The sequence below is a fragment of the Lolium perenne genome, chromosome 3, assembly GCF_019359855.2.
Source record: "Lolium perenne isolate Kyuss_39 chromosome 3, Kyuss_2.0, whole genome shotgun sequence".
NCBI lineage: Eukaryota > Viridiplantae > Streptophyta > Magnoliopsida > Poales > Poaceae > Lolium > Lolium perenne.
The window spans coordinates 29,847,826-29,869,615 of record NC_067246.2 but is presented as its reverse complement, the minus strand read 5'-3'; the positions used below and the strand labels follow the sequence as shown (position 1 = coordinate 29,869,615).

Sequence of the window (21,790 nt, the reverse complement as noted above, 5' to 3'; positions counted from 1 at the left end):
AGTCACTGATGGAGAGATCCCCCTGGGGGGGGGTGTTGCGGAAGTCGGCCTCCAGCTGAATGGCGCGGTGCTTCTTGTTGTCGCGGAAGAGGTTCTCAATGGCGTCCCAGATGATGCGCGTTGTGGCTCCCGGGCGCATGACGATGCCGAGGAGGTCGATGGAGACGGAGCCATATATCCAGGAGAGGACGGTGTAGTCGTCGCGGCCCCAGGGGAGTTCGGGCCGGTGTCGGAGGGGGTGCTCTCGTCGATGACGTGGGCGGTGAGGCCATAGCGGCCGAGGGCGACGAGAAAGAGCTCGCGCCAGCTGGTGTAGTTTCCGTCGTCGAGGCTGAGGGTGCTTGGGACGTGGAGTTTGATGGACGTGGCATAGGTGTTGGGGTTGGAGCTGTTGGTGGTGGTGGGAGGGATGGCGTCGATGGTGGTGGTGAGGTTGAGATTGGCGGCGGGTGGAGGTTGAGTGGTGGTGGGCGCAGGCTGGGTCAGGGAGGCTTCGCATGCGTCAAGGGCGCGGGCGCGCTCCTCGAGCTCGCGTTCTTTGGCTGCGATCTCTTATGGTGTCATGGTGGAGGTAGGAGGGGATTTAGGGTTTTGGGAGGGAGGGAGATGCGGCGGCTAGGAGGGAGAGGAGTTGGAGAGGAGGGATATGCGACGGCTAGGTCAGGGTGACCTGCTCTGATACCATGAAACAATGAGATCACGGGTGACTCGATGGCCCTCCTCGTGTCTGATCATGTATATATATAGATGGAGTACATCTTGAGTTACAAGTTAACTTGGAGCTTAATCCTAAACCCTAACCGCCGGTGGCTGGGCTGGGCCAGGCCGGTCGGTTGCCTAACACTAATCTACTGTCATCCATTTCCTGATACTTCTACCAGATCTCCGTGGCCAGAAGTTTATGAGGGAGCTCGCCAGACAAGAACTCATTGACTGCGGGATGCCGGACGACTTGATGTAACACTTATGCGGTTAGCGAGGATCTAGGACGGAACCATGATCCCCATTAAGTGTGACAGTGCTTTCAACGCTTCAGCGGACCCCGATGCTTTTTTGGGGTAACATGTATGATTGTACCGTGTGTTGAGTATTATCAAATGGTTGGAATGCTATACCTAGAATCCTAGTAGGAGTTGAGACTGTGAGCTATCAGCCTAGCAGTACTTGTGGCCTGTAATAACTTTGCTTTGTTCGTGGAACAGATATGAATACTCCTCGCTCGAATGTTTTTAGAGTGGTGCAGTTGAGACGCGTTGTGTTTTGGAATGATGCTTCGGAATGGTGTGGCTGAGATTCATGTTCCATTCCTTTTTGCATGTAACCTGGTTGCTCCAAGCTGAAATATTACTTTTATCGTCGTGTAGATTTGATGTTCTAAGTTTGAGGACAATGGTTCAGTTGACTGAAGTTGCGACCTGGCAAGAGTGAGAAACACTCTGTTCTTACTCTGATCTAGATTCATGCTTGTCATCAACTACATCAATTTTGCAGATCAGCTCTAGATCACGAATGTGCAAGAGATAAACATCCGGAAGGTAAAACTTCATGTACTTCGTAGCATATTGATACTCCGGATAGCTGTATCTGTCGCATATAATCTACATCGACTTCACGTCAAGTCGCTGCAGCGGCAGGCATGCAAGTGCGAGAGGAGCGAAATCTCAACTGACGGAGGAGGGCAAGTTCAACGGCGCGCACTTCATCCCCCAAGAAGATACGATCATTTTCCTTTTCGAAATGGAGAAGAAGCATTGCCACAAATCCAACATAAGTTAGGAGAGGTGTTATATTTATAGCCAATTATTTTCTTCCAACGTTTATCTTCAGTAGTGAAGAACTTCTAAACCAAGAGCCAAGTAAATACGAAAATGCTTAACGGAACCTGGGTACACGCTATACATGCATAATTTCTCTTCAAACTAAATTGAACAGAAGTGGAAAGTCGATGTCTGGTAAAAAAAAACATAGCAAGAAAATATTACTGTTTCTACAGGTATCCAAATGAAAACAAAATCACGAGTTCAAGACGACCTAGTTCTCCCTAGACGGGTCTAGGACGTGCCCCACAAAGACTACTGCACCGGCCGCCTCCTCCACTATGAAGTACGCAAAGGGATGATCAGCTACAAAATCGACACGAGGAGGTTGACGAGACGGTGTCTGCGAAGATCCCTCAAATATTCTCATCATGGTGAAAGCCACAGCTTTGGTGCCTTCCTCGTTTACCTCGATGACCGCTTTGTGGATGACATCGCTCAGGACCATTGGCAAGCCAGATTCAGCATGCTCTACATGTGCGAGAAGTCGGCTTGATCACCGAAGGACAATTCAAGCCCAAGCTTCTTTAGAATGGTGACAATGATGCTTTCAAAGGACAGCTTGAACTTGGGCACCCGGAACTTGTTCACGCGGATCATCGTCTTTGGCATGTGCTCGTGCAGGAAGCCAGGCCTTGACGATATCATGCCAGCCAGGTTCGGCAAGCCATCATGGGCATCTGGAAGGAAGATGCACATAGAGACTGTGTTCGCATAAAGGACACCTTGGTACGCTTGTTACGATCAGAGGACACCTTCGCATAGTCTGTCAACAACAGGAACGATCATCATAGGAGGATCAATCTCAAAATAATTGTATCGGTAGAACAGAATCAAATGATGAACGCGTAATGTAGCCGACGGATTACCTTGCGCTTGTGCCATCTGGTACCGGAGTTTGAGCACCTTGAACCCCTTGTGCACGGCGATGAATTGGGGGTCCCAACTTTGCATGAAGGGCACTTCAACGGTGCGGCCATCCAGCTTGTGGAAAAGCTTTGTTCCGGGTGTCCTTCTTGTCGAAGGGCTCTACCCACTTGCCCTTGAAGTACATGGCGTTGCCAAGCACGACGCGGGTGAGCGGTGTGATTGATCCCGGACCAAAGATGGAGCCGATCAGATTGCTCGTGGCCTGCGCGATCCACTCGTTGATCTGGCCCCGTGCTGCCTCGGCGTCGTTGATGAAGTCCACGGTACTGGCCTCGGCCTTGTACTTGCCGACGACGGCCTCGCGGAAGCCTGCTTTCAGCGGCTGCGTCAGGTCGCTCCAGATGCCGCTCGCGAACGCGACGCGCGGACCGCCGGAGTCGGATCGGTCCTCGAGTGCGCCCGTCGTCATATGCGCGACAATCTCCTCGAGCTCGACTCGTGATCGGGCGCCGACGACGCGGAGGATCTCATCTAGGGTGTCTCCCCGCGCGCCGGCGGCCAGGAGGGCGAGCGCCGCATAGATAGATAACGGTGAGAATACCAGGTTGCTGCCAGCGTTCTCCTCGGCCAGGTACCTCGCGAGGCCGGCAGAGAGCGCCGCTAGGCCGACAGAGTCGGCTTGCAACGTCTTGTTCCTCATCACTTCCATCGCTATCTCTCGACAGTGGAGACTAGAGACAGAGAGGAAATCTCGTCGAGAACGATGGTCGGTTCTTTCCCTTGAGACATGCTAACAAGAACCGATTTTATGCACGGTGATTGCAAGACCTAGGTCGGCTCTTATTCCTTGGCTTTTCTTTTCGTTTGTACACCTAGTATTTTTGTCTCACGGTATATTATTGTCGGTTGCAGTTAGAGTGGCAACGCGCGTCCACAAACAGCTATCCTGCAAATAAAAAACTAGAGTAAATCTAAATAGAGGTAGGGATTGGAGGAGATTCGTCTAAAAGAGATTGGAGGACATTCATCTCAAAAAAAGGGGGATTGTAGCAGTGCTAGTGCCAATAGCTAAGCCGCTTGACAGCCTAGTTGCAGTCCATGGTCGGTTGTGTAGGTTCCATCTTACATACAATGCAACCTACAAATAATACTTTTTAAAATAATATTTCAAAAATAATACGCATTTTTATTTTTTAAAAAAATACAGCTTTGGCCTGCCTTGTCGGCATAGCCGAAGCCGGACAGGCTTGTTGCCCAAGAGCACAACCCAGTCAATGGACTTGTCGTCGTGATTGATGGTCGTTCTAGTCGAAGCCGACCAGTCCTGCTTTCTAGCATATGATAACTAGAAAATAATTATGTCACAAGTTAATAAGTTATATGATACATCTTATGTTATGTTTCTTATTGTGCGCACACTCGTGTTCGTATTAACACAGACACACATTACACATAGGGACTTTTTTTTTTGAAGGTCTTGAATCTTTAACATTTTCCGACACTTAGTAGCATTACTCATCATGTCTCAGAATCAACACATATCCCCAATTTGGTAGCCGTGTTAAGACAAATACAACTCTCGGAGAAATTAAACAGGCGAGAAAATAGGAAAGGACGTCGAAGCAGAAGCTAATGTATGCCGCTGTGAGTCCATGTGACTATATCAATCTAAATTGTGGCGCAAGGTTAAGTTTAGTGTTTGGTTCATTCTTGCTCACGATTAATCAATATAAAAATGTTTAAATTAATGAATAGAATGTATATGGGGATGTAGCTCAAATGGTAGAGCGCTAAATAATGCATATTAGAGGCAGGGGGATCGATACCTCCCATCTCCAACTCTATTTTTTTGTTTGTTTATCGATGGCTTGTTTTTTCTCCTGCAGAAACGAGACCAGCGAGAAGTAAAAAAACGACACTGCGTGGGCTTCTACTTGGGCCCTTAATTGGGCTGTCGCTTAGGTCCTGGTCCTTAATTGTGCACATTGGAAACAAAGACGAAAGAAACTCGTCGCGTCCCTGCGCATGCATCATGAAGAAATCTGATGCCAGTGCCCGTGTCCCTGTGTTGTTTCCGCATTACCGAGTGAATGCATCTTGACGAAACGCAATCTGTCAAAAATTAACCTGATGGCAACAACCAAGTATGTCAGAGGGTGGTCAAATCATATCAAACCATCCGCTTGCTGTACGTTGGTTCCAAGTTACTCAAAGAGTAATTGCACCGTTTATATCAGGAATGTTTTAGCCAGACAATGACACATCTTCATGAACTTGGCCGATCAGTTCAAGATTACTACTCCCTCCGTCCTACCAAAAGTGTCTACAAATACATCTAAATTTTGATAAAATTAAGACATTTTTGGTGGAACAGGAGGAGTACTACCAATGTGCAAGAGATAAAACTTCCAGAAGGTAAAATTTCATATACTAGCATAAATGGGGCTCTGAACCCGGCTGACCTGACCACCGTTTGTACAAACTATATCTCCTGAAGCACAGCATATACATCACATTCCATGGAAGGAAGCACTCAAAGCACCAAACTCCTCACTGCAAAATGGGGGACTTCTGCATCTGCCCCGGTGCTCAGGCCTTCTTCCTTTTCCTAACTAGTTTGCTATAACGAATTCGATAGCCACGGGAACTTGTGCTTTCTTTGTATGTCATGGGGAGCAGTCTACAGGCGTGACCCTGAACCCTGAAGGCGACTCGGACACCTCCTCCCAGTTTCGGGGGCGGTCCGTAAAGAGTAGCAGGAGGAGGCCGAGGACGAGGCCGGAGGCGAGGAGGGATAGGCCCGCGGAGACAAGCCTGAGGTCGCGCTCGAGGGGCGGGCAGTATTGTGAGGCGATGGAGCTGAACGCGTCACGCACGAACCTGCAGTCCTGGAAGTTGAGCATCAACGGGGCGTAGTGGTGAAGGGCGTAGCTCGCGTTCGCGGCCGAGACGAGCTGGCCGTAGACCTCCGGAGTCACGGTCATCGGGCCAGAGCACGCTTCCGCGTCGGGAGCGTTGCATGTGTAGTCCTGCCATGCCTGAAAGGTAGAAATTACAGATTACTTCATTTGAGTAGTGCAGTGCAGCCAGATAAAATGTGAACAAGAATAACAGACTGCAAGGAATGAAACTGGGAGATGCTGACAAGATCCTAAGTAACAGAAAAATAGCACTTACTGTTGTTGCATTGTCAAATGTCACCTCCCTAGATAAGCACTGCCGATCATTCAGCTTTGAATCGTAGGGAGTACAGAGGGAAGGCATCAACTGCCCAGGATGCAAGTGATACGGCTTTCGATTTGAGAGAACAGATATAGCTTTATTGACTAGGCTCACGAGTTGCACCACGACGTATTTGCTCTGGTACAAGGTTCGGTTGGTGGTGCTCTCATCAACACACGGAAGGATGTTGCTGAGAGCGGTTTCTGCTCGAGGGTGTTGTGCCCATTCGTCCATTGCTTGGCATGTATCCTTTGCAGAACTGAAACAAAAGAACATTGTAATACAGTTATTAATACTAAACAATGGATTGCATCTACTTTATAACAACAGAACTGCTTGCAAGTTCGGCAGGTAAAGCAATCGATGCTAATTGGTAACATCAATAAACAGGGCATATGTCAATCAACAAACAAATTCCTTGTACTACATACTGGAGCCGTATATAGATGTTCCAATCTGTTGCATAACCAAAGAAGGAACTGGGGTTCAACAAGAAGATCATGCTTATTAGCAGGCTAGTAGATACAGAAGTCTTAGCACCCCTAAATATAATATGAAACAGAATATAGAAGACAGTGTGCAAGGTAAAAGCAATACCTGCTTACTATCGAAAGAATCCCTATAAGAATGAAGAGAGCTGCCACTATAATCCAACATAAGGTAGCAAATCTGCAAAGTTCAAGTACGAAGGTCTCAAAATTACCGCAAAACATGCAGTTCAATACATAATACTTGGCAAATAGGTCAGAAAGTTTACGTGTAAATTGTATATCTTGGTCCGTAAAGCTCCAGCACTGAGAGAGAAAAGCGGGTTCTGAAGTGAGTGTTAACACACCACAGTAAAAAACGAAAATAGAGAAAAAAAATACGCATGTAAATTAGTTTAAGATAGCCAACAGCATACCATAACCAAGGATTGCAAGAACAGGCATCAACACGGCTATACAGATCAACGCAACAGACCTGCAGTAAAATAGGAATTTCATTTCTCAACTGCAAGCATACCGTATGAAATACCGTAACACAAATAATAATTCCATAAGTCATTCTGGCATGTGATCAAGTGTCTCACCAACATAGTGGCTTCACTAGCTAGGAAAATTTAAGCCCACTCTAAGTATAGGCACATCCACACTATTTCTCAGTCGATTCCGATGATCAAAAAAATGACAAGTAAACAAGGACAGCATCAAAACGTACACATTATGGAGAACTGTTCTGATCCTTTTGTAGTTCTCTGTCGTCTTCAGAGATATTGTATCAGACGCTTTATTTAAGTCCACCTTCAAATTGTTAATTTGATCTTGAACATCTGGTGGAAGATAGAGTGCTGCAATATTGATCGTCACTGCAAACGACAAGTAATCTGTAACATTCTTCAGTGTTTGGATAGTGAAATCAGATTGGTTGACAACAAAATCCAGAGTTTTAGTAGCTTCTTCATGGAATTCACCCTGACCACATGAAAGGACAATGCATCCAGCACTGGCATAAAGAGAATCATGGAAGATATTAGACCAACTGGTTACTTAAGGGGGAAGAAAATAGAACAAGTGGTTGCCAGATAAAATTTGAGCAAGGACATGGGCACACCTCTTCAATTCCTCTATCCATATTCTTTATAATAACTCAAATATTAAGTGCTACTCAGATCCAACCAAACCCCCGTTCCAAAATATAAGCCTTTTTAGAAAGCTAACTTAGCTTTCTAAAAAAGGCTTATATTTCGGAAAGGAGGTAATAGTATTTAAGTGGACAGGAAAAAAGTGTACTGTTTGATATTTATAAATATTTCACGTTATAAATCAGCCCATTTTATCTAACTGGGAACTTGCAAGGTAACATGATGCAAAAAAATGATAAATAAAGTTTGCAGTGTGAATAAAGAAATGTAAGTTTTGTTTGTATACATAATATTTATATTGTTTCATCTACCAGATTCATGCATCGCTTAATACAGTTCTAAGTTCTAATGTTCTAATGTTCTAACAATTATTCTCATCATCTGCTAGAGTACAGAAATGGAATCATCTAATGTTCAAGATTTAATCTAATAACAAGGTTACCCATGGACAGTGCTCGAGCATGAAAATCAACTAGACTTACACAAAATGATATCCCAAATTAACAAATAAACAACAGAAGAAACAAATGGTAAAGAGATTTAGTGTATTACATTAAAGCAAGCACAACAACCACAAGCAACACTGGTCGTGCTACATCTGCATGAGAAACCTTTCCTTGACCCGTTCTTGATTTACAAAAGCAGAATGAAGCTGCAGTAATCCCGAATGAAATAAACCACAGCGCAGCAAGAAGAAATCCAGCAACTCCTGTGAATGATACAGACTGAAACATACTGATTCAGATACATAGCAGTAGAATACATAATGTAAAGAAAGTAATATCAGTTCCCATAGTAACTAAACATCTTGAAGGATGATGCTCAAACTGGACACATTAACAGGTCCCGTCATTGTAGCTAGCAAACAAACCGTAGGCAAAGAATATTAACCTTGAATCTGGGCTATCACATTACATTTGGAAGCTGCTTTCCTTTTGTTTTCCATAAGTTCAAAGTCGATGTTTGCTCTTAGTTAGTCTAACAAAGCTGTCTATTATTCAACATGGTTCTATAAAGTAAAAAACTCTAACCCACTGTGGTAACTTCATAACTTTTCTATATCTGTGCACACTCCTGGTAAATGTCTACAGACTTTGTCCATCAAGTGTGAGGAAAATGCAATTAACCAACTAAAAGGGGATGGCATAAGCTCTAGCACACAGAGTGGTTCCTCACATGGGAAGAAAGGAATCAAGCTTTCCCATCACAATGCAATGGTGATCTTATTTACTTCTGATTATCTAGATCCCTGAAAGTATCAGTATTCAATATGCAACAGACTGAACCTCTAGTGCACATACAGCCTGTACTACTCCAACCTAACCTGATTCAACAACCCACATAAATAGTGCATGCATATAGTGCCATCTCTAACAAATTAGAGCTTTATGCCCACAAAAGGATTTTCCTAAAAATGAGTTCAAACAACGACACATACCGCCCAGTAGTGCTTGTTGGTGATGTTCCAACCACCTCCATACATCTTGAGATGGCGGAGGACATCCGGCCGCCGCGTCCTATCCTCCGCCAGAACCAGCGGGTACTTCGCGACAGGGCCCATCGCCGTTGGCCCTGCGGCCCCATCCGGCATCCCGTTCAGCAGCCCCTTGGCAAGTGGTCCCAAGCTCTTGACCTCTAAAGTGCCAGGCAGGTTTGCACAAAAATACAACCATTTAGTACCAGCACCGCTTATTATTAGTATTAGTATTAGTAAACCGCAACTACTGTCGAAGTCTAAAGTGTCACAACACAAAAATACTAAGTACAACCTTTTAGTACCAGCACAGGTTATTATTAGTATTAGTATTAGTAAACCGCAACTACTGTCGAAGTCTAAAGTGTCACAACACAAAAATACTAAGTAGAACCTTTTAGTACCAGCACGGCCGATATACTAGTAAACTCTAACCACAATCAAAGGTCCACCTGCTTCTAATACAAGGCTGAAAGCAAACAGAAAGGACCACTTGCTTGTGTAGTAAGGAAAACATCTAAGTGCGCCGTCCTACATCCCATGCAGAGCTTAACTAGGAAGTTGCGAAATTCAGCTGCAACTAGCCAAGCAGAACCAAAGTTTAAAGCACCAGAACACAAAAATGCATACACCATTTCAGTACCAGCATGGCTGATACTAGTATACTACTAGTGGTAAAGTGCAAACCACAATCACAGTTCCACCTGCTTCCAATAGAAGCCTAATAAGAGGGAAATAGAAAGGTCCACTTGCTTCTGTATTAAGAAAAGCAGCAGAGTGCGGCTTCCTAGTCCTACTCCTCCGTAAGCATAATTAAACTAGGGAGATGGTCAAATTCCTGTCACATGGCAGTTGTGGCTCCTAGGAGGGAGGAACTTGTCAACGAGGGTGTAGCAGATCACAGCACCGACATGGATCCTAGTACTGCTGAATATACATGAGCCAACAGCTGGTGGTGTTGACTGGTTCTAACTTCTAACCGAGGCAGCAGCAGAAGCAGCAGGATTAAAATACGGGTTGCTAAAATTAGCACCCCTCAGGCGTACCTAATGGTGGGATATAAAATCGGGATCGAGTGTCAGAGAAGATCTACCTATAGCGGCCGCGAATAAATTACTGGGAACAGTCAAGCATACGTATGCGGGATTAAATTAGGGCGTGATGAATTCTCCGATCCTGGACACGCGAATGGGCTTGAATTCGGTGGGATCCGGCTGATGCCGACGTTTGTACCGACGCCGACGGGACTTGCTGAGCGGAAAACTGCGCACGTTTCGGGCAGGACAAACGATCGTAATCGCTCCAGTTTCGCGAGCTCTGAAATAAAACTGGAGCGTGACGGCCACCGGAATCAGGCTGAGAGGCCCCATCAGAGATCAAGCCATCACTGCGCCCGCGCGGAAATGGATCGAACCCGCCGATGGGACTCTGGACACGCGAACCCGATCCCCCTCGCTCGCTGATCGATCACACCACACGGAGAAATCACAGGCGTGTGCGAGCGCGTACGTACCTGGCGCGGCGTCGATCCCCGCGGCGGCGCCCCCGGCGAGTCCCGCGAGCGAGTCCCCCTCCGAAGCGGCGCCGACCGCCGCCGCCACCAACGCGAACGCGACGGCCAGTACCGCGGCGGAGTAGCCGGCTCGTCGTCGTCGTCCCATCCCGATCGGCGCCGGCGTAGTTCACTCTCGCTCACGGCAGCCCAGTCCTGGTCCCCCAGCGCCGCCGCATCCAGGCTGGTTCCGCGCGGGCGGCGCGCGAGACACGCGGGCGGCGGGAGTGGGGAGAATGGCGGAAAGGTGGAGTGTGCGCGAGCGAGTGGACGACACCGGCGCTAGTCGACAGCACTCGCATTACTACTGCCCGCGTCCCACTCGCGCCACGCGACGGAATCACATGGTGGCAGCACGGGCCCGTGTACGACCGCCCGGGTCACCCCAGCGCCGCGACCCCGGGTGACGTGTCCCCGCCGCGTCACACGCGGTGCCGCTGCAACGGCACACGTGAGGCGGTGGCCCCACGGCGCAGCGAGAGGGTGCTCCCGTCGGTGTGGCCGCGTCGGGTGCGCGTAGCGGAGCGGGCTTCTGACAGGCGCGTAGCAGTAGTGACGGGCTGGTGGGGCCCGGACGAGTCGGCGCCGGATCTACTACTACGTGCTCCGCCTACCACCACTACCGGTGCTGGCAAAGACGATCCCACCCCTTGCCTTTCCTTGAGGGTTTGAGGCAGGGCTGCTGTCTGCGCAAGGGTAGTTCGGGGATTTTGAGTGGCCTGCCTGGCTGCGTGTGCGTGTGTACGGCGGTGCTGTGCCGGGGAGGAGATTGACGTGTCCCGACGTGGAACGGACGGGCGTAGTAGCTTTTCGCAGCCCCACCTGCATGCGTCTGCGTCGGGTAGATATTTCGGGACCCCGACGTGTTCGGTAGTGCGCAACTACTTTCCGTTTCCACGTTCCAAGAAAATGACTTTTATACGAGTGGGGTTTGTGTTATTTTAGAACTTCCGAAAATCACATTTCTAATTTTTTTTAAAGAAGAAGGTAAATTTGGATGTAGTTAATGATGGAGTAGGAGATTTCACACACGTGAAAATATTGATTGCAGATACTTTTGTATTATGAGCTACATAATAAAAAAATAACAAAATTACGGATCCTAGTATGCATATCTTCAAATCTCCAAGGCTTATCAAATTTATTACTGCATTATTTTGTAGCCCAAAATACGAAGAATTTGGAACTGGGATTTTGCATGACATCATTTACTATGTTCGGATTTCTATTTATATTATTTTAGTTTATAAATATGATTTTGAATTTTTATTGCAGCACTGGTGATTGAGATATCACAAAGGCACTTTCCGCTTTCATATGATTTTATTTTCTTTCCGTCCGCCGGAGTCAACAAAGGGGGAGGCGGTAACGATTCTTAGGCAGCCAAATGGGCGGAAAGCTTTAAAAGTCGCGTGCTTTGATTCATGCTTTTAGCTTGCTTTTGTGATCGTGTGGTCAATTAGGAGAGATCCGGGGATCTGCTTGTTGTCGAAGGAACCATGAGATGGGCTCAGCATGAGAAAAGGGCACAAGCATGTGTCTTGCCTGCACAGATCGTGGGAGTAGTAGCCACCTTCGCTTCTCCATGTTCACTACCCAGCTAGTCACGTTCCCTTGCTCGGTATAAGACCATCTCCATCAGTAGCCCCTAAATAGGCGTCGGTAGGGACGTTGGAACAGCATCCTCTATTTGAGGATGCTGCTCCCACATCGGCACCCCCAAAACGGCGGTCCCGATAGATTTAGAATTTTAAAATGAAATTTAAAAATTGAAATTCATAGAAATTCATACGAAGTTCATACAAAGGTAGCTCGAATTTAAACATAAACTAAAACTTAATCCTATCTACTGGCCGCCGTCGGTTGGGCCGCTCGACGGCCCTGCCTCGTCGTCGTTCTTCACCGTTGGCGCCTGCGACCGTGCCCGCTTCTCCTCCCTTGCTTCGCGCATTTGGCGGTGCAGCATGGCGGCCGACGTCGCAGGGGCTTACCGGTGGCGTTGTCCCCGCGCTTCCATCCTTTCCCGAAAAGCGGCGATCTCGGCGCGCCGAGCCACCTGGCGAGCGAAGGCCTCGTAGTGCCGATGGGCGTTGAGTTCTGCGAGCCTCTGTCGCTCCGCCGCCATGAGGCGGCGTCCCGCCTCCTCTGTTGCCGCTCGCTGGCGCGAGATCTCGAGGCCGTGCTGGAGGTTCACGTCGTTGACGAACTCGTCCTCCTCCTCCATCAACCGCTTGTACCGTTGCGCCTTCAGCGACGCGAGGATCGCCGCCTGATCCGGGTGGGCAGGAGCTTGCGGTAGCTGCCCCAACTGCGCTGCCTCCTCCACCGCCTCTTCTTCCCGGCTGCGACGTAGACCTCGTCCCACACCGCGAACTGTGGGTATGCGTCCTCGTTGGTGCTGTTGTCGTCGTCGGCCTGCGGCTCGGGCTCGGGCTCCGGCTGCGGTGGTGGCGGAGGCAGCGCGCGGCCGTTGAGGCCAAGCATGGAGTGAGTGGTCTTCAGACGGCGAGGCATTTTGGTGTGGAGAGGAGAGAATGGAGTGGCGGTGGTGGAAAGGAGAGAACGGAGCAGCGGTGGTGGACGGCGTACGAACTATATAGCGGTGGCAACTACCCACATTTACGCTGACTGGACGTCGCGTGGCCAGTCGCTGCTCTCGTGGCCGCCTCGGTTTCCGCGCGGGAGGCCATTAAACGCCGACAACCAACCTTCCCGCGTCGCGGCCGATGCGAACCGTCGCGTCCTCTCGGTGACAAGGCGCCCCCACCCGCGAAAACCATCATTCCGCGAGGCGCCGGCGCGCCCGATTCGCGCTCTTGGCGAAGGGGCCGGCACGGGGATGCCGGTGATTCTATTGGGCTCGAAAAATGACCGGCGCCGTTTGGGGCGCGCCGGTGCAAGCCCAAAAATGACGTCGGCCCCCAAATCGCTATCGGGGCACCTATCGGGGCCGTCCGTGGAGATGCTCTAAGCTTCGCATTGGTCGATCGGGACCATCGCCCCCGCACTGTCAGTTTTCGGGGCGCTCCCGCTTTCACTTGTGTTTCTCGAACCTGTGGCTAAACAGAGGGTATGTTTGGTAATTTTGACTAAATTTGTGCGTGACTGCCCTAGGGAGAAGAACTTCTCATCGTGTTTTAGACGGACCATGAGCCAAAAACACCACGTTATTTGGTAGCCCGTCAAGCTATATTCTACGTCGGAGAGAGAAGACAACCCCTACTGTTTGGTTGCTCGCATGCTTCCAGGCCTCACCTATATAGCAACATGGTGATGTTACCTCACCCATCACAAGCATCGGCGCATCGTCGACCACGAAGCCAGCCACCACCATGGCACCGCTCACAAGCATCATCACGTCGCCGACCATGAAGAACACCACCATGACACCGCCAATCACGCCCGTCACAAGCATCACCATGTCGCCCACCACGAAGACGAAAACCACCATGACTCCGCCGGTCACGCCAGTCACAAGCATCACCACGTCGCCAAACACGAAGACGAACACCACCATGACACCGCCGGTCACGCCAGTCACAAGCATCACCACGTCGTTGACCACGAAGACGAACACCACCATGACACCGTCGGTCATGTCAGGCACAAGCATCACCACATCGCCGACCACAAAGATGAACATCACCATGCCGCCACCACCATGGATTAACACCTCTCGCTTGTCACCTATCATGACCATGTCGCCATCCATGAAGATGGCAAGTGAGAAGTTGAGAAAAAGTATTCAAACTATACTCACACATGTGTAGAAATTACAGTATACTAGCGAGTCATTTATCTATCCGTCTATGTCCACCAAAACAAAAACATTTGAACATAAAAATCATGCGGAATGGTGAGGTAAACCTACTCCTCAAAGGAATTTCAAACGGTTGAGCGTGTCCGACGAATTTGGCAAAATCCGCTCAAAACCTCATACACGAAATTGACGATTTACGGTTGACAAAACTCGAAACCGATTGTCGAAATTTATTCATATCATCGACACACATATTTTTCACATACAACTTATTTTGATTTAAATTATTGTTGTGTTAATTTGAAGAGAAAGTGTGTAGAGTAGTTTAAGGGAGAATGAGCCTAAGTCCACCTGAGTGAAGACAACGAGACAGGTCTGCCGGAAACACCTTATTCAGACGTTCCTCCAGATGCACGCAAAACGCTGCTTTAAGAAGCGTGCGATGCAACAACGTGGAGGAGCCCAGAAAACCAAACGGTTACGCTTCCCATGCAAGCCAAGGAGCCTCCAGACTACTAACCAGGCCCAAAGTTTTCCAACGAAACATTGTTCTTGGAAACAGTGAATGTTTGTTTCAAACATGGTGAAAGTTGTTCTTGAGGAATAGATGAATCATCATGTAAAATATATTTTTCTTACGAGTTGCGTGGCAATGCAAAAAATTAAAGTTAGATGATTCATTTGCCTAAATTTTCAGTATTGTGAAGGAATTGGTTTTTCTTTGTTGACACACAAAACACACCTTTAGTGGGATATGAATCAAATATTTTGGTGCACAAAAATTCATTTTTGTAAATTTCTAATTTGTAAGGTTAGTAGTGAAATTATTACATATAGTAATAGAATTGATTGTAAATTTTCTTTCTAACAGAAATATAAATTCTAGCAGGAGATTAGATAAATCCTAGCAGCAGGTTGTACACACACAAAAATTTAAAAAGAAATCCAAGAATGAAAGAAATGGAATGGTGGACACATAAAGATTGAAGTTATTTTTAGAACGGGGTGTAGGGTGTATGAAGCAGAAGAGTTTGCATTATCAGATGCAAATGCCAATCATTTTCAAAAAAAAAAGGTAATCATGTATGGTATAAGGGTCCGTTTGGTTCCCAGCCACACTTTGCCAAGCCTAACTTTGGCAAGTGTGGCAACCACAAAAGTGTGGCTAGGATTTTGGAAGCCACAAAGTGTGGCAAAAGTTGGCAACAAATTCACTCTATGACAAGTGGGCCATATGGATAGTGAAGTGTGGCAGCTCTAAAGTGTGGCAAGAACCAAACACATACCAAATTGCCAAACTTTGGCTTGGCAAAGTGTGGCTGGGAACCAAACATGCCCTAAGTGTATACTCCTCGGTTACAACAACTAATTTGAAAACCGCATGCTTGAGTTTCATCTCGAACTTGAATAAAAACCCTAGGGCAAAAACATTTGCACAAATGATATCTTCGCTGAAATCTGCATCTTCGTTACAGGATAGCATCGTATGGACAGTCCCGATCTCATGAAAAACATGGAAACCGACAATCTATGATGCCGTCCGCACGGTCGTTTTGGACCTTTGCGAAATGACAATCCGTTGGGTCATCACAGTAGATCAACTCTGAATCTATGATGCCGTCCGCACGAGAAGATAATTCTTTTGAACTTGTAGCACGTCGTGTACTTCCAAAATTTGTATACACCGCCCCACTGTGCAAACCAAAAGGCGGATGCACAATCTTACTTATGCCGCTCTCGCAAATGCCGCATCGTCCTACATTATGAAAAAAAGGAGATTAAGCCAATTTTGGAACATAAGGAGATATATTTCTGCCAATACTTGCATTTATGAGAAATAGCAAAGGACGGAGAATTAATAGATGCACTTACCAAGATATGCGTCGTTTGTGTTGTAGTAGGGCAGAGGGAAGCAGAAACATACTTCTGATTCGCTGTCCTTGTAATTAGGAGCAACACCCATGCTAGAAAATCTTCGAGGTCCACCGAGATAATGAGGAGCCATGCTACGAAATTCCGGCTCCCAAACTTGAGCAAAGAACAACATTTGTGGGGCGTTTGGTGCGCTTCCATCGGATACAACAGCCAGGAAATTGATGTGATAGCAACCACAATATATATGATCCCTACCTTTCTCGAAGCCACATATAGTTTGTAGCTTATATAGTGGTTCCTACAATCAAAAAAACAAACCATATCAAGTTAGCAAAGAGGGCTGAAAACATGCATGCACCCGTGGAGTATCAAATTCCATATTGTTAATAATATTGATTAAATTCAAATATGCATTTTACCCATGGATGCTGATCGGCGTAGCAGTGGAGCAGTTCTTGCAGCTCCTTTCGTAGGAAACTCTGCCTCTTCTCCAACGACTGCTTCTTTGATTGAAGACTATCTAAGTCGGCCTCATGATTTTGTGTTGGTACTGGGATGACGGAGCTGTACCGGTCTCCCAAAATACCGCGTAACTGTGTAATGGTTTCATCGGAAAGCAGATCTGCTTCTGTCGGGCGTAGCAGCGAGGTCAAAATGTCCAGCAATGACGTGTTATCGTCTGATGAAGCCAAGGATGCAAGGAATGACGAATGGTGCTCTTCCAGGGGGTGCTTGGCGGCCTCGCTTGCAAGACGCAGAGCTCCGCCACGTGTCTCCGGCGCCGCCCTACGCAGTAGCGTATCAGCGATGTCGCATCGGCTGGCGCAGAGATACTCCACGGCCCTGTGCTCCCCGAAGCCGGTGGCCGCGCGAACGATAGCGAGGAGGCCATCGAGCGAGCGGACCTCGAGACGAAGCAGCGCCGCGACGCCGAGGATGTCTGGCTCGCTGCAACGTTCGGAACGCAGCGGGGGCGCCACGACGCTGTACCAGACGGCGTGGACGATGATGTTGGACACGGGGTCCATGGGGCCGTAGCAGTGGCCGGCGACCAGGACGCCGCGGAGAAGGTGCCGGAGCGCGGCGCGAGGCAGCCTCGCGAGCGCCTTCATGTAGAAGGCGTGGATGGTGTCCAGGAGCCCCGCCTTGAGGAGCTCAATGTGCTCGCATGTCGGGGACGCGTCAGCGACCTCTACGGGCGTGTGGGGAGTATATTGGGGGATGGATGCGAGGCAGGAATCAGGATTGGAGTTTGCGACGTATGGTATCGGGAGAACGTAGGTTGGCCAGGTTGAACGGCGCATGACGCTGAGAGGTGCAGGTCGCCGCGACAACGCCTCCTCCTCCTTCGCCACCGTTGGCACCGTTGAAGCTGTAGTGCAAGATCTCGCCGGAGCCACGATGAGAGCGCGGGACGGTGAGTTTCAGCTGGGCGGAGATTTTGCGGTGATGCGATTGCAGAACACCGAGGATGGTCTCGACGTCGTCTATCGTAAGGCGCCGTCCTTCCTCCAAGGTAGCGAGCACGGCTCTCATGTCCTCGCATGGTTCTTGGAGCGCGGGCTGGCAGAGAAGCGCGACATCCTCGGGCATAGGGTGCTCTGCCGTAACAGCCGCGACCTTGAGGGCGAACCGGACCCTGTCGCGGAACAGATCCGGATGGCAGCCGGTTATGTTACTAGCATCTTCCTGATTGACGGCGGCGGAGTGCTCAAGCTCGGCGATCCGGATGGCGACGACGAGGTCCCCGCCGGAGAGGTGGATGTAGCGCTGGGCCTGCTCCTCGGTTGCGTGTCGGAAGTAGGCCCGGATGCAGGCGACGATGCCCATGTAGGAGCAGAAAGCGGGGACCGACCAGGCGTGCCTGCGGTGAGCGTTGCGCGGCAGGATTGTTGGGGGCTGCAATCTCGCAGCCCCATCTTCTTCTTCTACCTCTGAACTCTCTCTCTCTCTCTTGTCTCTCTCAAGAACACACACTTGGGAGAACTCCACACAAACGCACACACCAAGGAAGAAGAAGAACATAGACTTTGCCTGTGCGGCTCTCTCCCTTGGCACACACAATGGCTACATTTTCACTCTTTTTCTCTATACATAAACAATCGGCTTACAACTTCTTAAATAGACTACCACACATGCAGCCGGAGCATCACACTCCTGATTTTGTGCCACTCACGCCACTAACTAATGCTCACCACTTCTACCTCCTAGAATAGCTCTAGGAACATCACGACCCGGCCATACAGACTAAACCATGCATGCAACTAACTGACTCACTCCATGCGGCAGCTAACCTGCTAACTTGCCGAATCACTCGGCTACACATGCACTTGCTGATCACAACCAGGAATTGCTCAGCAGCATCTCGCCGCCCTTGGCATCTCGCCATGCTCGCCGCGTCACGCGGCGCTCCAAACAGCTCACCTTGCATGTAACGCCTTGCTGATCTTCAAAGTAACTACATCTAGAACTAAAATCATGCAGATACAACGAAAATCAAGATTAAGAGCTAACAATCTCCCCCTAATCTTGATTCACTAATCTCCAGCGCGGAAATACGGATCACCCGCAACCACTTGCCGCACGCAGCTTCTACTTGTCATGGATGACGCCATCGCAACACCTTCACCACACCGTCTTCTCGTAGCTTCACGCCACATAGTTTGTTGGCTTCTCACCAACTCTTCATGATGGCGATGGCATCGCATCACCGTCGACCCTCCTCGAGATGACGGCATCGCACCGTCGTCGCCGTGCAATGGCATCACACCATCGCCGCCGATGACACAGGGCAGCGTCGCGCCACCGCCGCCGTCTCGTACGTGGAGGCATCACACCTCGGCTCCTTCTCGCAGCTTCGCACCGCGCTGGGCTGCTAGCGGCATCACACCGCCAGCGACCTTCACCTCCTAGCGGCATCACGCCGCGACCAGCTGCTAGTGGCATCGCACCGCCAACAGCCTCCTTCTTGCGCCCTCGGCCTCCACCCACCTCGCATGAAGCCCGCCGAGCCGCCGCCACCGCCTCGGATCTTGAGGCTCTGATACCAAATGTTGGGGGCTGCAATCTCGCAGCCCCATCTTCTTCTTCTACCTCTGAACTCTCTCTCTCTCTCTTGTCTCTCTCAAGAACACACACTTGGGAGAACTCCACACAAACGCACACACCAAGGAAGAAGAAGAACATAGACTTTGCCTGTGCGGCTCTCTCCCTTGGCACACACAATGGCTACATTTTCACTCTTTTTCTCTATACATAAACAATCGGATTACAACTTCTTAAATAGACTACCACACATGCAGCCGGAGCATCACACTCCTGATTTTGTGCCACTCACGCCACTAACTAATGCTCACCACTTCTACCTCCTAGAATAGCTCTAGGAACATCACGACCCGGCCATACAGACTAAACCATGCATGCAACTAACTGACTCACTCCATGCGGCAGCTAACCTGCTAACTTGCCGAATCACTCGGCTACACATGCACTTGCTGATCACAACCAGGAATTGCTCAGCAGCATCTCGCCGCCCTTGGCATCTCGCCATGCTCGCCGCGTCACGCGGCGCTCCAAACAGCTCACCTTGCATGTAACGCCTTGCTGATCTTCAAAGTAACTACATCTAGAACTAAAATCATGCAGATACAACGAAAATCAAGATTAAGAGCTAACAAGGATCACGTCGGCGGGCGGCGAGTAGGTGCCGCTGCGGCGGCGGCAGAGGAGGTTGAGGCTGTTGAGAACGACGTTGGAGACGGGGTCGAGGAGGCCCAAGCAGTGCCCGCCGAGGCTGAGGCACTCGACCAGGTCCGGCATGTCGTCGACGGGGAGACGGCGCACTGCCTCCGCGTACGCGGCCTCGATGGGCACGTCCGTCGCCGCCGCCGCCGCCGCCCACTTGTCGCGGCCCTTGTCGCCGTGGAAACAGGACAGCCGCACCACGGGCACGGCGCCTGCAGCTTCGCCGATCATGGCCGCGGACGACACTGCTTGTCTACTACCAGTATTGGTCGATTGTTGATTATATAGCCTAAATAATCTAGCTCGCTCGATCGGCAAGGAATCTGATTTGACGTCCTAGCTCGATAAGAAATCCGACTCCTCCTCGCTTTCGTTCCCTGTCCGAATAGTTGCACGAGCTCTCTGGCACGCTAGAATATATAGCACCGTAAAAAAGCGGAAACTACAAAGAGAGGCCGGGTTACATCTAGCTCTTTATCTTTAAAAATTCGAAATCAAAATCTTAAGTTTCAAAAAAATCTTAAATAATTCTGAATATAGCAATGATAAAATCTACAAACGTGCAAAATCTCATTGTAAAATTCTTTATATTGTAGACTACACAAGAACACAAAATCTATAGCTTTTACAGTTTTGAAAATTGTGCAATATTCAATATTCTCAGATCCACATATTTATCATTTTTGTGTAGCCTAAAGTATTAAGAATTTTAAATTGAGATTTTGCATGTTTATACATTCCACCAGTAGCTACATCTAGAATTTTTTTCGGAAATTATTAATAGTTAAAATATGATTTCTGTTTTTTTAATAAAGATCTACATGTAGCTTAGCCTCCATTTGTTCACTCTTTGTAAAAAAAACACTACTTGGCACTCGAGCGGGACAATATTGGCGGGCTGCTCGGTGAGCGAGGCCAGAATAGAGCTTGGTTCCGGGAGATGCTATATGCCGAGCAGGTCAGCAGCCAGAAAGCGCCGCACACCCCAGGCGAGGTGCTAGGCTGGCCCATTAACTTTTCTCTCTTGTTTTTTCTTTTCCTTCTGTTGTTTCACTTATTATTTTTTTTCTAAAAATATGAACATTTTGAATAATTTTTTAATTTAAAAAAATTTCAAATCTGAAAAATCAATAATTTTTAAATCTGAATATTTTAAACAATTTTCGAATTTCAACAATTTTGAAATTTGAGCAAAGTTCTAATCTAAACAATTTCCGAATTGCAACAATTTTTATTCTTAATATTTTGAATAATTTTAGAAATTTGAACAAATTTCCAATGTAGTTTTTTTGAATTTCAAAAAAATTAATCTTAGCATTTTGAGCTATTTTAAAATTTCCAAAAAATCGAATATGAACAATTTTCGAATCTAATTTTTTTCAAATTTAATCTTGATATTTTGATCAATTTTTAAAATTTGATCAATTTTGGAATATGAATAATTTGCAAAATTTGAACAATTTTGAATCTGATAACTTTCAAAAATTTGAGCATTTTTAAAAAATATAAATATTTTTGAAAGAATAAAAGAAGAAAAACAGATCAAAAAACGAAAACCGGATAGAAAATCCAAATAGAAAAACGGAACAGAAGAAGAAAATGCAACGCAATGGACCTGGCCCAAATAGAAGTGTGCAGCGTACGGTCGGCACCGACCAGTGCGGTGTATAGGTCCTATACACCGCACTGGTCGGTGCCGACCGGACACCGCACATCCCTATTTGGGCCAGGCCCATTACGGCGCTGGGTTTTGCTTCATCTGGTTTTTCCTTTTTCTGTGCGTTTTTTCAACCTGGTTTTCGTTTTTTGACCGGTTTTCTTCTTTTATTCTTTCAAAATATATTTATATTTT

The 21,790-nt window shown here is 48.1% G+C and overlaps 2 protein-coding genes and 1 pseudogene across 2 annotated transcripts; all 3 read right to left on the bottom strand.

Annotated features, from left to right (window-relative positions):
* Positions 1-2,020: 2,020 nt before the first annotated feature.
* Positions 2,021-3,916, bottom strand: LOC127339124 (putative serpin-Z8; annotated as a pseudogene).
* Positions 3,917-5,093: 1,177 nt separating this feature from the next.
* Positions 5,094-10,793, bottom strand: LOC127340870 (uncharacterized). The gene is made up of 9 exons (XM_051366623.2): positions 10,521-10,793; positions 8,972-9,168; positions 8,086-8,258; positions 7,110-7,394; positions 6,814-6,872; positions 6,667-6,703; positions 6,507-6,578; positions 5,865-6,168; positions 5,094-5,725 (listed from the first exon to the last, which is right to left on the bottom strand). Exons 1-9 carry the CDS (start codon positions 10,666-10,668, stop codon positions 5,354-5,356), a joined length of 1,647 nt encoding a protein of 548 aa, XP_051222583.1. The 5' UTR covers positions 10,669-10,793; the 3' UTR covers positions 5,094-5,353.
* Positions 10,794-15,475: 4,682 nt separating this feature from the next.
* On the bottom strand, positions 15,476-18,078 carry LOC127340871 (uncharacterized). Its single transcript, XM_051366624.2, has 3 exons — positions 16,614-18,078; positions 16,192-16,492; positions 15,476-16,075 (listed from the first exon to the last, which is right to left on the bottom strand). Exons 1-3 carry the CDS (start codon positions 17,496-17,498, stop codon positions 15,822-15,824), a joined length of 1,440 nt encoding a protein of 479 aa, XP_051222584.1. The 5' UTR covers positions 17,499-18,078; the 3' UTR covers positions 15,476-15,821.
* Between the last annotated feature and the right edge of the window lie 3,712 nt (positions 18,079-21,790).